General features: G+C 38.1%; 2 protein-coding genes across 2 annotated transcripts; both read left to right on the forward strand.

Annotated features, from left to right (window-relative positions):
• Positions 1-1,888: 1,888 nt before the first annotated feature.
• LOC134841332 (ras-related GTP-binding protein A-like) lies at positions 1,889-8,261 on the forward strand. The gene is made up of 6 exons (XM_063857247.1): positions 1,889-2,092; positions 2,550-2,632; positions 3,749-3,867; positions 4,118-4,430; positions 6,721-6,842; positions 7,492-8,261. Exons 1-6 carry the CDS (start codon positions 1,923-1,925, stop codon positions 7,654-7,656), a joined length of 972 nt encoding a protein of 323 aa, XP_063713317.1. The 5' UTR covers positions 1,889-1,922; the 3' UTR covers positions 7,657-8,261.
• A 402-nt stretch (positions 8,262-8,663) lies between these two features.
• On the forward strand, positions 8,664-12,969 carry LOC134842195 (uncharacterized). The gene has a single exon (XM_063858415.1). The coding sequence runs from the start codon at positions 8,688-8,690 to the stop codon at positions 12,831-12,833; it is 4,146 nt and encodes a 1,381-aa protein (XP_063714485.1). The 5' UTR covers positions 8,664-8,687; the 3' UTR covers positions 12,834-12,969.
• The last annotated feature ends 1,077 nt before the right edge of the window (positions 12,970-14,046 follow it).

Below are 14,046 nucleotides of genomic sequence, written 5' to 3' on the forward strand. Positions count from 1 at the left end.
AGAAGTAACTTCTCATTTGATACGAAAAGTGGCGTGATTTCCCCATCTGAGTATAAATAGAAGCTCAAAACTACGGGAATTCATTCCCAACAATATGTCTTCTAACACCAACACCACTCTCTTCAAACCACCCCCAATCAATCTCTAAAAAATATCTCCAATCTCACCCTTAAAATAAAAAGGCAACTAGCTGTAAATTCATACTAACTTCTTTTTTAATAAAATATTTCTCAGCGAATTTTAGATTTACTTTCTAAGATAGAAAGTAGAAAGGACCCTTTATTCCTAGCAAGCGTTTTGTCCGACGTCTATAGTTTTGCTAGCGTAATACCCCCCCCCCCCCGATCGACAAAGTTAAAATCCTCCACCCAGCGTTCAATATAAATTAAATTTGCTAAGCGCTGCGTGTGAAAAGCTCAATTCTGATTGGTTGAAAATTCCCACTTAGAACCAAGTTAACATCCTCCCCCCTAAACAAAAATTGCATGTAGTTCTTAAACAGGGGCACAACAGCGGTTCGCCGTGATGAGCTGTACAGCTCTTGTGTTGGTCCTTTCCCCCGTGGATAAATGGTCTTAAACTTGGTCCGTTACAGGTATCTTAAAAGTACAGAAAGCTTGTTGATGTTAATGCAGGCATATCATTGTTGTGAAAAATAGTGAAATTTGAAGCTCCGCTAAGTCGTACTGTGTTTTATCTGGGCTAAGAGGTCATTTGTAATGATGTTATGCCTGGCTTCAGATGCCATTTTACTTCTGGCAACCATCTATCAAGCTTATACCGAATTTGTCAAATATTTTGTTCACTAATTTTGTATGTTTACGATGTAGAATTGAATATAGCGTGCTTTTTTTTCGAAAGTTGTTTCCAGTAGTGATGAGAAGAAACGAGGCCGATTCTCTCTTAAAAGAGTTCGAAGTTTGGTTCTAGAATTTGGTTTATAACCGTCGCCCTCGGAAAATTCCATTGTGAGTCTCCAAACTTCAGGCGAACACATGGTTTTCTGGCGATTAAGTCAATGTTGAAGCCTCGCGTAGAAATGAAACACGAATGTGCTGGAGTAAAAATTTGGAAATTAAATTAGTGTGAACCTGAAAAGCGCGGAATCTAATCTAATAAATTTGACGAGGGTGGAAAGATGAGAATGGGTGGGATATTAGTGAACCGTACACTAAGTTTAGTTTCAAAGTTTCAATTAAAAACATGCACCGAATTAGTCGCTCAATTGAAACAAGTTGGTTCAGCCGAAAAAAAAGTTTCATTAAAGTTCTGCTCGATAGTAAGTTGAAACTTTGTGTCCATTCCCCATTCTGTGACCGTCTTTTGATTTATAAAATTTAGCAACGAATTCCTAAATTTGATTTGTTTTCTATTGAAAATTGATGCAAATGAGTTTGCACGCAAGAATTTTGAAACATTTCAGTTGCCCTAACATGACGGCATAATTCCCCGATGATTTACTCCAGTACATTTTACTTATTTGGGAACTCTAAATTTTGATCAGTGATCATATTTTGCTTTCGAATTGGGTAGAATATCATGCTACTGATTAAGTCTTAACAGAAAAATAGGTACCCATTAATGAGGCCCACCATGATCTGTGCTCGTTGCTTGAGGGTGAGGCGACAACATTACTCAGCCCAGAAAAATAACCTCAAAAATTGCATGTAGTTCTCAAGCAGGGGCACAACAGCGGTTCTCCGGGATGAGCTGAACATCTCGTATTGACTCTTTCCATGCGCATAAATAGAATTCGCCCACTGACCGTTTTGCTTTGATTTGTCAATGATTAGTATCAATGACTCACGATGTTACTGTCGAGCCCAAAATTTAAATCTGTGTAAACTATATGTGGCAAGTTTTGGTTACTGATCTGATTTTCAGAAATCTTTGAATAGTATCGTACCATTTGGCAATTGAAAATGCTGCCGACGACAGAGTTGAGACGGAGCCGGTCTGCCAACATCAGGAAGAAAGTGCTGCTCATGGGCAAGTCGGGAGCAGGAAAGACCAGCATGAAATCCATCATATTTGCAAACTTCATAGCAAGAGACACTCGCAAACTTGGACCGACCAACGAAATCGAACATGCGTAAGTGTCAGAAGTTCAGAGATTGTCAAATGAGCATCTAATTGTGTCAAATGGTTTAGAGATTGTTAAATGAGCATCTAATTGTGTCAAATGTTTTAGAGATTGTCAAATGAGCATCTAATTCTAGTCAAATAATTCAGAGTTTGTCATATCAAATGAGCATCTCTTGGTCAAATAGTTTAAAGTTAGTCATGTCAGCATCCAATTTTTCTCTCAAAAACGCAAAAAAAGTATCTGAAAAAGAAACTGTTACCCTTTTGCTCTCAGTTCTAAGGGCCAGTCAACTGGGCTTAGCTTTGAGTTCAAATGATCAAAGTGGTTTTTCAGTTATTTGTATTAGAAGATTATATAATTTGAATGTCGTAAATGATGTTTGTATGTATATAATTTTTATTATCTCTCAGCTTCCTGGTATTTTTTCTGCTTGCAACTTATTTTATTATTTTTTAACTTTTAGTTTCGTCCGTTTTCTGGGCAACCTGGTGCTTCACCTGTGGGACTGTGGCGGAGAACAGGCCTACAGGGAGTCCTACTTCATACGTGAGTGTTTGTTTACGCTTGCGATTAGCAAGAGTTATCTAACTGGATTATAGACTTTTTTCGGGTGAAGAATTAGTTTAACAGAATCACTTGAGACTTGAATCATTTGATAGCTTGCTTGAATCATTGATAGCTTGAATCATTTTGATTACGAGCTCCTCCTGCTAGTTCTTTTTTATTCACTTCATAACTTCTCTTCTCTGAAAATCTTTGGCCTAGAAGTAACGCGGTTGCTTTTTTACCCTAAGATCTGTGCTTTGAGTCCTGGCCGGATCTTGGTTTTATCAGTATCCATGAAATTGAAAAAAATTCCGAGAAAAATTTAATTGTCTGTTTAAGTTCGTTTGTCTGCTCAAGTTTTGTCGGCTAATATGCCTCATCATGGTTTTTTCTTCTGATGTAAGCAACTTTCCTTGCAGTAGCAAGGCAAATGTTCATTCTAGTTTCAGTGGGGACTTGAAAATGTTTTTTTTTTAAAATTAAAATATCATTTTCGGTTTACCTGGTGTCTGCTCAAAGATTGTCGACTTTGTTTCCTCTTCGAAAATTTTGTTCCGTTGCTGATATAATATTCAAATAACTGGAATGTTCAAATATGGGCCTAGATTGATTTTCCGTCGAGACAAACGAAAATATAAACTTTGGTAGACATTTTTTTTATTTATAATGTTTTTTATGCTGTTTCGCAAGTGGTGCTTAGCCTCTGTGTGTATTTATGGGAACATGCAAACATAGATATGGGAACCATAATTTATGTAAACACGTAGGCTGTTTGGTTTTGTTTATTTTGAAGTTAAGAAGTATCAAAGGCTTACCGAGTTCAAAATATGTTAGTAATGAGTCGAAGACAAAAGTGGTAGCTTTTGAGCCATATGTTTGCGTCAATTAACCTTGGGGGGGGGGGGGGAGGGGAGGGGAGGGGAGGGATGTGAATGCACTTCCCTTTCTGGCGGAGACAAGGGTGATAGAAGTCATTTGCCGAATTCGATACGGGTTTTTAGATTACTTGCTTGATGTCTTCCTTGAGACATGCGTAACTTCTTATTTTCTACCATTTACAGCATTTTTTAGTTTCACAATTTTTAAAATCAATCAAACCTTAATTGTTGGTTTCAGCTGGTCAGAAGGATATCATTTTTCGTGATTTGGAGGTCATCATCTACGTGTTTGATGTGGAGTCCAGGGAACAGGACTTAGATCTTCTATACTACCAGAAGTGCATGGAGGCTGTCAAAGTAAGACTATCACTTGATTTTTTTTTCACACCTTTGGACCAAAATATCAAAGCATTATCCAAGAGCTCTTTTTGCATGGGTTTTTTTAGCGTTTCAGTTTCAAGTAGCGCTAACATCGAATTGTTATTTGAAAAATAATGAATACACTTTGAAAAGTATCAATAAAATTTCATAATGAATGGTAGTATTCGGCTTTTATTCCTACTTTGTGGAGGTTGGGTGTCTTTGTTTTTGATTAAGTTGATTTTAGGACGAAAAAGACTCGCAACAAAACTCAACTGCAAAAGTATTTTGTCTCATCCACAAAATGGATCTGATCGCAGAGCAGAATCGAAAGTTCAAGTTTGAGAGTCTCAAGCGCCAGGCACTGTCCAAGACGCCAGATGGTATAGACGTCTCCTTCTTCCAGACATCCATCTGGGACGAAACCCTGTATGAGGCCTGGAGCAGTTTGGTCCACCAGCTAATTCCGAATATCGAGGCAGTTGAAGCAGCTCTTCACAATTTTGCAGAGTTAATCGAAGCGGAAGAAGTTATTCTTTTTGAAAAGGCAACATTTCTAGGTCAGTCCCAATCAGCGACAGTGAGCGTTTATTGTAGCTTTGGTAAATCTTAGCGAATCAAGTAGAAAAGCAAGCTGAATAAATTTGAGTACAGTCCATAAATTGCTTCAAGTGAAATTAGAAGTAACAAAACGATTTTTTGTGGTTTTATAAATCATAACTACTTGTTAAGAAAGGTAGATGATATTATTAAACGGTTCTCTTCCACTCTTCTAATTTACGTACTCTCATGGCTAATTGTATAATTACGCTAGCGAGTATAATGTGCTACATATATAATGAGTATGATAAGCTATCACGATCTAAAGCCTGGGAAATTTCATAGCATCTGTTCTCGGCTTTATTTGTGGTTAGAGTTTGCGATGGACTGAGCGTCCGTGGCTGAGTAATTAGTGCATAAGACTCATAATTCTAGGTTGTAGGTTCGAGTCCGAGTCGTCGCCGAATTTTTACAAATTCGAGGCTTATTTTTACATTTAGTATTGCACTTGTTAGTGTTCTAGAGCTGCTTTCTGTCGTGCTCTAGCTAGTGTTTGCGAAGCGCAGTTTAGCATCTGTGTTTTACGATGAAAACTATTAGAACAAGCATAGCCTGTTGCTGTGCAAGTAACAGAGAATGTTGAAAGTAGACCAGATTCGTAAAAAACTACAAAAACTTCAAATTAGCGTCGTTTCTTCTGCGTGCTGTGGCTTTAGAACTATAAAACGCGTAGAAAATTACTAAATTAGGTATAAAATACTACAATTGCCTCCAAAAAATGAATAAACGAAAAAAACTAATTTATTTTCTAATTTTAATTTAGAATTGGCTCAGAAAGCGCTTAGTGAAGCTTACAGAACTGGTTTTTTTTATTGAAATTAATTTTTTAGCCTCATTGGCTAGTATTTACATAAAACGAACGTCACTCGATCGCTTTACTCGCTCGAAATTGGACTAAAACTCAATAATTTAAAACCGGTTTTTCTCAACATTGAGAAAAATTTGTGAATCACGAATGAAAAGGCTTGCATTTGATATACCACTCGACCAATTCCGATGTTTTTTGTAGTACCTGATTTTTCGTTGAAAAGAAAAAGAAAAAAAACTAAAACACCCGAATACAACGTTCCTCCACCTTTTTCAAGGGTCGAAACTATAACTTTGTTCGTAATACAGTGCTGATTTAAATTATCCGGACAGAACGCAATTTTCTCAATTTGGTTTGACTTGAGGTAAAAACTTATGAAGAAAAAACTTGCTTAGTATTTCACCAGAATGAATAATGTGCCGTTTTTTTAAAAATTCGGGCTGAGGTTTTACCCCAAAATGGATTATTTTTGGCTTTTTTTTCGATCAAAAATTAGGCAAAAACTGCCTGGTCGATCACAGACATAATTATATCAAAGTGAGCCTCTTACGTAACCCAACAAACTTTAAAAAATGTATACTCTACAAAAAAAAATATTTTGAAGGAAAGTTTGGTGTTTCATATTTTAAAAAAACGACCTTTTTTGTCTATCAAACAAAAATAAAGTTACTTTTAACAGTGTTTTGCAGTGTGCCCCTCTTGAAGTTTGTTGTGTTCAATATAATTATGTCAGTGATCGACCTAGTTGTTTTGGCGTAATTTTTAATCGACTAAAATCCAAAAGTGATTATTTTTGGGGTAAAATTTTGGACCTGAGTTTCGCAAAACAAATTGCACCAAATTAATTTTGCTGAAGTTCTAAGCAAGTTTTGCCTTGATTATTTCTTACCTTAAGTCAACCCAATTTGAGGAAAACGCGTTTTAAGTTGGTAGTTTAATGCGTTTTGTCCGGATAATTTAAATCAGCACTGTGAATTTTCACAATAATGTTATTTCGACCCCTCGAAAAGTGGAAAAGAACTTTGGATTTTGGTCAGGGTTTTTCCAGCCGATTTTGGCCACCTCAAAAAAGCTCGTGGAGGTAATTGTGTGTTAAAATATTGACGTTTTTTTGGTCGTTATTCGATTTCAAAAAAGATTTGAAAAAGTTCTCTCAGGTCGAGAAAAACTGGACTGAATTTTTTTTCAGACCAAATTAGACGAAGTTTCATCAGAGGCTGAGCTCACAATTGAAGCATTTATTTGAATATAGGTACCATTATAATTGAGCATTTTCCAAACTCAATGGCTGTTTCTAGGAATTGAAAATTACAGAAAATTTTGACTAATAGCATAGCCAACGGTCATCCTTGTTACATTATTATATTGTTTATAAAGGTTCTCAAAATTGAAATTCAAATGCGGGGAAAGTTAAATATGGCTAAATTTACACCTTTTTGTAGTGATTTCGAAGTGGGAACGTGGAGGTCAGAAGGATGAGCACCGCTTCGAAAAGATCAGCAACATCATCAAGCACTTCAAGCTCAGCTGCACCAAACTAGCTGACAACTTCTCCAGCATCGAGGTAAAAAAACGACAATCAGGACTTTCGAATTATCGAAGAGCGCTTTTTCCTATTTTCCACAAGTATACGTTGAATAAACAATAATCATAACCATAATCATAATACTAATAATAATAGTAATAAGAATAATAATAATAAATTGTTTTGAGGCTCACAAATTTGTAGATTAGTATAAGATATTGGTAATAACTATATCATCCTGTGAAGCCTAAGAGAATGCCTTAAGACCAATTAGACCAAGTGCAGGAGTAATTGTGGCTCTGCCTGTGGCTTCTCAGAAGGAAGAAGATTTAGGAGTCGAATTTTTACCAAGTTTCATGGAAATAGAACCTTGAATTGATACCGTTTTTTCGGATTTTCATGTAAAACCTTTGTTGATTTGAAAATTTCTGTGAAAATGTGGGGAGCAGTGGCGAAGCAAATAATGTCTCACCTCTGAGTCCAAAGTTCGGTGGTTCGAAGCTATGATCCGTCCGTGCTCGTTTCTTGAAGATGATGTAATCTTTCCTAGCTAAGAAAATAACCCAAGCAATTGCATGTAATTCTGAACCAGAGGAACAACAGCACTTCTTAAAGACGTGATCTCAGCTCGTATGTCAGTCCTTTTCTTCTTGGATAAATCGTCTCAACCCAATGTTTCTATGTTTAGGTTAGGAACTCGAGCTTTGCAGCATTCATAGAACAGTTCACGAGTAACACTTACATCATGGTAGTAATAAAGGATACGACCATCTCGTCAACTGCAGTTTTAATGAACATCAGAAATGCGAAAGGAGTGTTCGAAAAAATAGAGTCCAATGCTGGTGCTAAATAAAATAGTCGTATAGGCAATCATAGAAACTTCACATCCTTGTCCTTGTTCATATTTAGAAAAAAAATGTTTATTCTGAGAATTATTCTCGAAAAGTTTGTTAAGTTTGGACACGAAAATACCATTATTGAAGAGACTGCCTTTATTTTTGTAACTTATTGGAATTATAGTAATGATTTTTTGATGATAATTTCTTTGTTATTGAAAAGATAATTTTTTTATACGCTGTGCCATTTAGCGCAGATTTATTCGGGTAGTTCAGTTTTTACTGGCACAGAATACAGACAATTAAAACGATATTGTTATTAAAACAATTCATTAATATTTAAAAAGAAACATAAATTTTGCTGAGCTCAAATCGAAGACGGTGAAATTTGCCTGGTTTCTTGTTTTTTTTTAAATATAACGGGGTCGGTCTATAACACTGATTCACGTGCTCTATAATTCTGGCGCAGAATTTATTTTTTTTAACCAATTTTAAGTTTGGCCGAAACAGATCACAAAGTTGTTGTTTTAATTGGCTGTATTCAATTGTCCAATCCTGGCGAGACCAATAGTTTACATAAAATTCTATCTCATATATTGATAAATATAATTTAATTTTTCGATGTTTTTAGTAGTTGTCGGAATATATGCTTGAATTGGATGTAGTGAAACCTCAAGCTACAGAAAACTGTGAACTGTTAAATGTTATTGAACGTCATGAGCTGTCTTTGGGTCGTGTGGTTTTTTCGGGCAAAAAACTTAAAAGTTGTTCACGTTCAAGTTTTTTTGTGGTTTGACTTAAAATTAAATTCACTCCAAACTCATTGGCTGAATAGAAAACAAATTACGCTTTCCAATAACGAAAGTGCGAATTTCTAGAAAGCGGTACTTGGTGTTTAGTTCCGTAAGTGAATTTTAGTTTTTCTTTGCATTTCCCAGCGAAAGTAAGTTCCCAGCGAAGCTTATCCTCCATTTATCTAAAATTGGTTTAGTTCATCAAAGAAAATGTCAACGTTTTCAGGTGCGCTTATGCAGTTGCGTTGGTTTTGATGTCTGAAAAATTACGATCATCTCACGCGGCCAGTTCAGTTTTGCCTGACAAACCCAAATATCCGACCAAGACCAACAGCGCTTTCGTTCCGGTGCTTAGCGCAAATGGTGCTTCTAGCAACCACAATAGAACTGCGTCGCGAGACAGCACTCCTGTATCACAGGTGTCCTACCCTGGGTATGGGCAGCCAAATGCAGTAGCTTATAATCCTCAGCCAATGCAGTTTCCGCAGTACCCTATGACTGCTCAGATGGGATACCCTCCCCTTCCGGGAAATATTGGGATGCCTGCTCCTTCTGGAATGACTGGAACTCATGGAGTTCCTGGAATGTCAGCAGCTCCTGGAATGCCTGGAGGTCCTGGAACTCCTCTCAGTTACTATCAACATCCTATGCAGCAACCTCAAATGTCGCCATATTGGCCGAGTTATCAAACCACGAGCCAACAAGCCTACCCAATGGCCAATCAGAGTTATTATCAGAATAATTCATACACGAGCCCACAGGTGAATCATCAGTCGACATCAGGTTTCGAACCCATGAATTCCTCGACACTAAATAGACCGCCAAGTGGAAAATCGAAAACTGGGACGAATTCTGATCTTCCATCGCCTGTTACGAACTCAGGAGCCGGAAATCCGGGTCCAGAAGCTGGTGAAAAGCATGGAGTAAATGAAACTTCATCAAGAGGCCATACACCTCTGATTAATCCTCCGATTCCAAATCAGTTCTCAACTCCGTATAATGCGTATAATAACATGCATGGTAATTTCGGACAGCCTCAGCAGTATCCGGCTCAACCGATGAACTACAATCCCTATATGCCAGCACCTTCGCCGTACTACCCTGGATACGATATGGGTACGATGCAAATGTACGACCAGTGGTACAAAATGTACGCTAATGCTATGCGGAACATGTACTACCCTTATATGAAGAAAAGAGAAAAAAGAAGTGATCGCGAGACGACGTCGGTCACTCGGGATTCGGTTTATTCGCCCGCAGAGTCTAGTGCCGTCGGAACAAATGACGATGAAGTGCAATCTCGAGTTGACAACTATGTATCGCCGAGCGTAGTGACAAATGCGTCAGACTCTGGTCGAAAGACGCCAGAAAGGTTTCCAGGTTTGCATTCTATAGCCAAGTTTTCCCCTAATGGGGCCTTTTTGTTTACCGACTTACAAAGTGGCGGTAAAAGTCATTTATATCTGCACACTTTTTCGGTTTCTTCTTCGACGGGATTTCCGGAGGCTTTGGAGACTTTTCCTGGACCTCTTTATGGCCAGTCTTGGAAAGCTCCAAAGAGTGAAGTTAAAAGATACCTTTCGAACCGATTAAAAGAGTGTCGAAAAATGATGAGAAGTTTTGAACCAACAGATTTTTTCGCTCAACTTGGAGACGTTTTTGACTTCATGATTCTTCTGAAGTATTTGTTGCTCCTGGTTGATAATGATGGCGCGCCGGATGAAGTTTCAATCTGTGACATATTAACTGAAGATTTGGACGAGAACGATAAGTTAGACTTCGATAGTCCAAAATCAATTTCATTGTCGGATTTGAACGAAACGATTTTGACCTCACCGTGTGATGACAAAAGGGCGGAAATAATGACGAAGCTGACCAAAATGCTCCTAAGAGGAGAATCAAAAAAGTTTGTCGAACTAGCCGTGCAAGAAAAACTCTGGGGTATTGCATTGCGCTTTAGTCAAGTGATGTGCCCAAGTCTTTTCAACAAAGTTTGCATCCAGTTTGATCAGGCAAACGTCGCAATTAACGATCCATTAAAGACATACATTATAGTGAAAACATGCAAAGATCTCCATTTTGTGGAAAATGAGGCTTTGAGTGTGAATTGGAAGCAGCATTTAGCGATCATTCTATCGAATTGCGTCAACGAAGAAAAAATGTTTGAATATTGCATGTCATTGAGCGATGTTTTGTCTGGTTTGAGGAGACCTTATGCATCGCAATTATGTAATCTTCTGGCCAAGTTGGATTTCGACTGGCCATCTTATAAGGTTCCAAAGAATCTGGTGCTTATCGGCTTGCCAATGGAAAAATCTTTAGCAGCCTCAGTCGGAAAGAATTTCTTACCAATGACGTTGACGATGATTTACGAACACGCCATTAAACAAAGTTTTCCGAGCTTCACGATTCCTTACTTGCAAGTGTGTAAACTGACTCTAGCTCGCAAATATCTAGACTGTGGTAAGTTCGAAACAGCTTTCAAGTATTGCGAAAATATTTCAGTAAATTTGCTCGTAAACGCCAATATCGTAGGCCTCGCTTTTATTGTGCAATTGACTGAGATTTCATTTATGCTGGCTTTGAAATTAAGTAAAACGAGGGATGAATGGTTTAAAAACCTTTTGGAATTGTATCGAAAAATCACTGGAATGACATTGGATGTGTCTCAAGGCGAAAACGAAGTACAAAAAGTAGCTAGCAAAAGTGTGACGAATGTCGGAAAAACCGCTGCCTACTCAACTATTGAATCGGATTCGAATATCCCCGAACGAAAATCAAGTTCATCTTTACAGTATCCTCGTTTGCAACAGGTTGCTGACCCTGTCAATTATACTACAGTAAACAGCAAAGTGCAACAACAACAAGAAAATCATAATTTGAAATTGCATGATAGTTCTAAACCTAGATCTGAACAAAATTCCATATCGAATAAATTCCCAGGACCTAAAGTTCCTGAAGATGAAATTGCGGCGACGTCTGTACGACCTTCATTTGATCACTTCGAACAATATCCATCAAATACTGAACAAACTTTCGATCCGAACACAAAAAGGAACTCATCCAATCAGTTTGCTGGTCCTTCTTTTGATATGAACAGAAATCAAATGTCAGACGAAGTTCAAATGGCGAACCTTAAAAGACAAACTAGCAGACTGTCATTAGGATCCACGGCTTCATCGCATACCAACAACCCGCTACGACGACTGGGCTCCAAAGGCAGCGTAACAGAACAAAATGATGGAATGAATAATAGTTTCCAAGGTCCGCCTCCCCCGCCCAGCGAACCACCGTTCGGAAACTCAAATATCTTCCTCGAGGGTATCCCGTCAATGAACCAGAACGACTTCAACTACGAAAGTCAGAACCCAGCTGCGAATTTTTCTAGTTCGTACCCCAGTAACGTCAACAGTAATTTCTACCAGGAAGATACGGCTACAACTAACTACTCTTCGCGTGGTTATCTCGAAGAAGCGAATTTGCGAAGAAACTCAGGAGCTCACTCGCAGTTTGACTACGACGACGAAGAATCGGAAGAAGAGAGTTCGGATAACCAAGACGAACGAGAGGAAGACGACGGGTTAGTGACAACTCACAGTAGTAGCGGTTGGTCTTCGGAAGTCAGATCATCAAGCACATTTGTCGGTTCTGGTAACCAGGCTTCGACTTACAATCACCAGACTTCGGGATTCTCGAGTTCTCCAAGGTATGAAACGGCTCCGAACCAAATGCAGGGTGGCAATTTGACTTCTCATAGCGCTGTTATTAGCTCTTCAAATAGCCAGAAGGAACCACAAGAAAGTGCACCGCCTCCCCCGTTTTCTCTATCGTACACTCAGAATGCAATGCCACCTTCTCAACCAGCTGCGCCGAATCCATTCTCAAGAAGTGGACTTAGTGGAAATAGATCAAGTCAGTACCAACAATACCCAAATGCGTTCAAGGTCGCAGAAGCTTCTAAGATTCTGCCGCCGCCAGCGATGCCAACTCCTCACCATATGTATGAACCAACATCAGCAGGCGCAGAAACACAACCTCAGATGCCTCAGTATCGAGAGCCTCAGCAAGGTGATTGGAACACTGAAAATAGGTACGCACAAGAAAGCAATCAACACGCCTCGAAAGAAAACGTCGAAAATATTGGCTATCAAACTGGCCTCAGAGGCTTTGAGCCTCCGTTTTCAAATGGAAATCAAAGTGTTAGCAACTCGAACCAATCAGATGTAATGAGTATAGGTCAAGAAAAATCTTATGGGGCGCCTCCAATTGCTGAAAGTAATGATGAAAGTGAACCGCCAGTGATGCCGACATTTTTCAACCCCGCAAAGTTCAAATCTGTGGCATCAATGGGACCCCCAGTTTTTCCGTCAATAACTTCAGGGAAAGGGGCAAAAAAGTAAAATGGTATTCATTTTGGTGCTTTAATTATGGTCGATTCAAATGTTTATGTGATTTAATTTTATATTAGATATCATTCGCTTGAGGTGTTTAATTGTTGGATTTAAGGAATAATTAATGTTATATATGTTTGGAAATTTCCCCAATTTTATATCTAAATTTATTGTGTATCCAAGAATTGATTTTATTCTGAGCAATATTTTAAGGTCAGGAGTTTTTGTACGACCACTCGAAACGGGGAGGGTTTTTGTATTCGGGTGTGTTGTAGTTTTTTCAAGCAAAATCTCTATAGTCTTTTTGTGCATACAGTGTGGCTGGAAAATTGTGGCACGCTGTCCACGCTACAGTTGTGGCACGCTGTCCAAAATGAATTCATTTTTCTGAGCGTATCCGGTACACTTAGCCTGGAGGTAAAGAATACGCAAAGGTCCTGGGTTCGCTTTTCACCAGGACCTGTTTTTTTTCAAAGAAGGAATATTCTGTTTCAAATAAAGTTGTCGGCCTGTAATTTGTCTGCTTATGTTTTGTAGATTAAGTTACCTCGTCTAAGAATCGTCTTTTTTGCTGCTCGCAATTTTTTTTTGATATTGCTTTGTTATGATTTAATCCTGTTATTTGTATTTTTCTAAGTCTTTAGTAGTATTTAACTTATGTTGTTCCCGAAAGAAGAATAAGTCTTCGAAATTTTTTAAGCATTTATGATTTTCCAGAATTTCGTAAAATTGCGATTTCTCAAAAATTACAAGGTCCGTAGAGTCCATAATTTAAGGTCGAACTCGCAGTCGCACACTTGTCAGGTAGCATCTAAAGACACGGTTTAAAAATAACGAAGTAGAAAACGCATTTAAATCTTCTAAATTTAATTTGATTTTTCTAGATTTTGAAAGAAAAAATATATGATTTCAGGGCATCTGAAAGAAAAACAAAAAGATTTTGAGCCATCAAGACATCGAATCTTTTGCGAATGAAAAAAGTCTCCAGAAGCACTATTTAGGCAACCATTTTCTAACGAGTGAAAATTATCACGATAAGCAAATTAGTAATGATTGCTTACACCAGATGAATTATGTTAAACTTTTTTGGAAGCTGAACACGACTGAAAAAGATCGAATATGATTCCAGACTCGATTAGGCAGGGAATTCTGACTTTCCCAGACATTTTTAGGAGCTAAAAATACAAACGCGCCAACAGTTCTAAAAAGGGGTTTGGTTTTA

Source organism: Symsagittifera roscoffensis, chromosome 3 (genome assembly GCF_963678635.1).
Source record: "Symsagittifera roscoffensis chromosome 3, txSymRosc1.1, whole genome shotgun sequence".
Lineage (NCBI taxonomy): Eukaryota > Metazoa > Xenacoelomorpha > Acoela > Convolutidae > Symsagittifera > Symsagittifera roscoffensis.

What these genes read in the sequence shown, in the direction of transcription:
- LOC134841332 (XM_063857247.1), top strand. Translation starts at nt 1,923, where the DNA reads ATGCTGCCGACGACAGAGTTGAGACGGAGCCGGTCTGCCAACATCAGG. An exon ending in CAGGGAGTCCTACTTCATAC is followed by an intron (nt 2,633 to 3,748) that starts GTGAGTGTTTGT and finishes TGTTGGTTTCAG; the next exon opens with CTGGTCAGAAGGATATCATT. An exon ending in ACAACTTCTCCAGCATCGAG is followed by an intron (nt 6,843 to 7,491) that starts GTAAAAAAACGA and finishes TTCTATGTTTAG; the next exon opens with GTTAGGAACTCGAGCTTTGC.
- LOC134842195 (XM_063858415.1), top strand. Translation starts at nt 8,688, where the DNA reads ATGTCTGAAAAATTACGATCATCTCACGCGGCCAGTTCAGTTTTGCCT.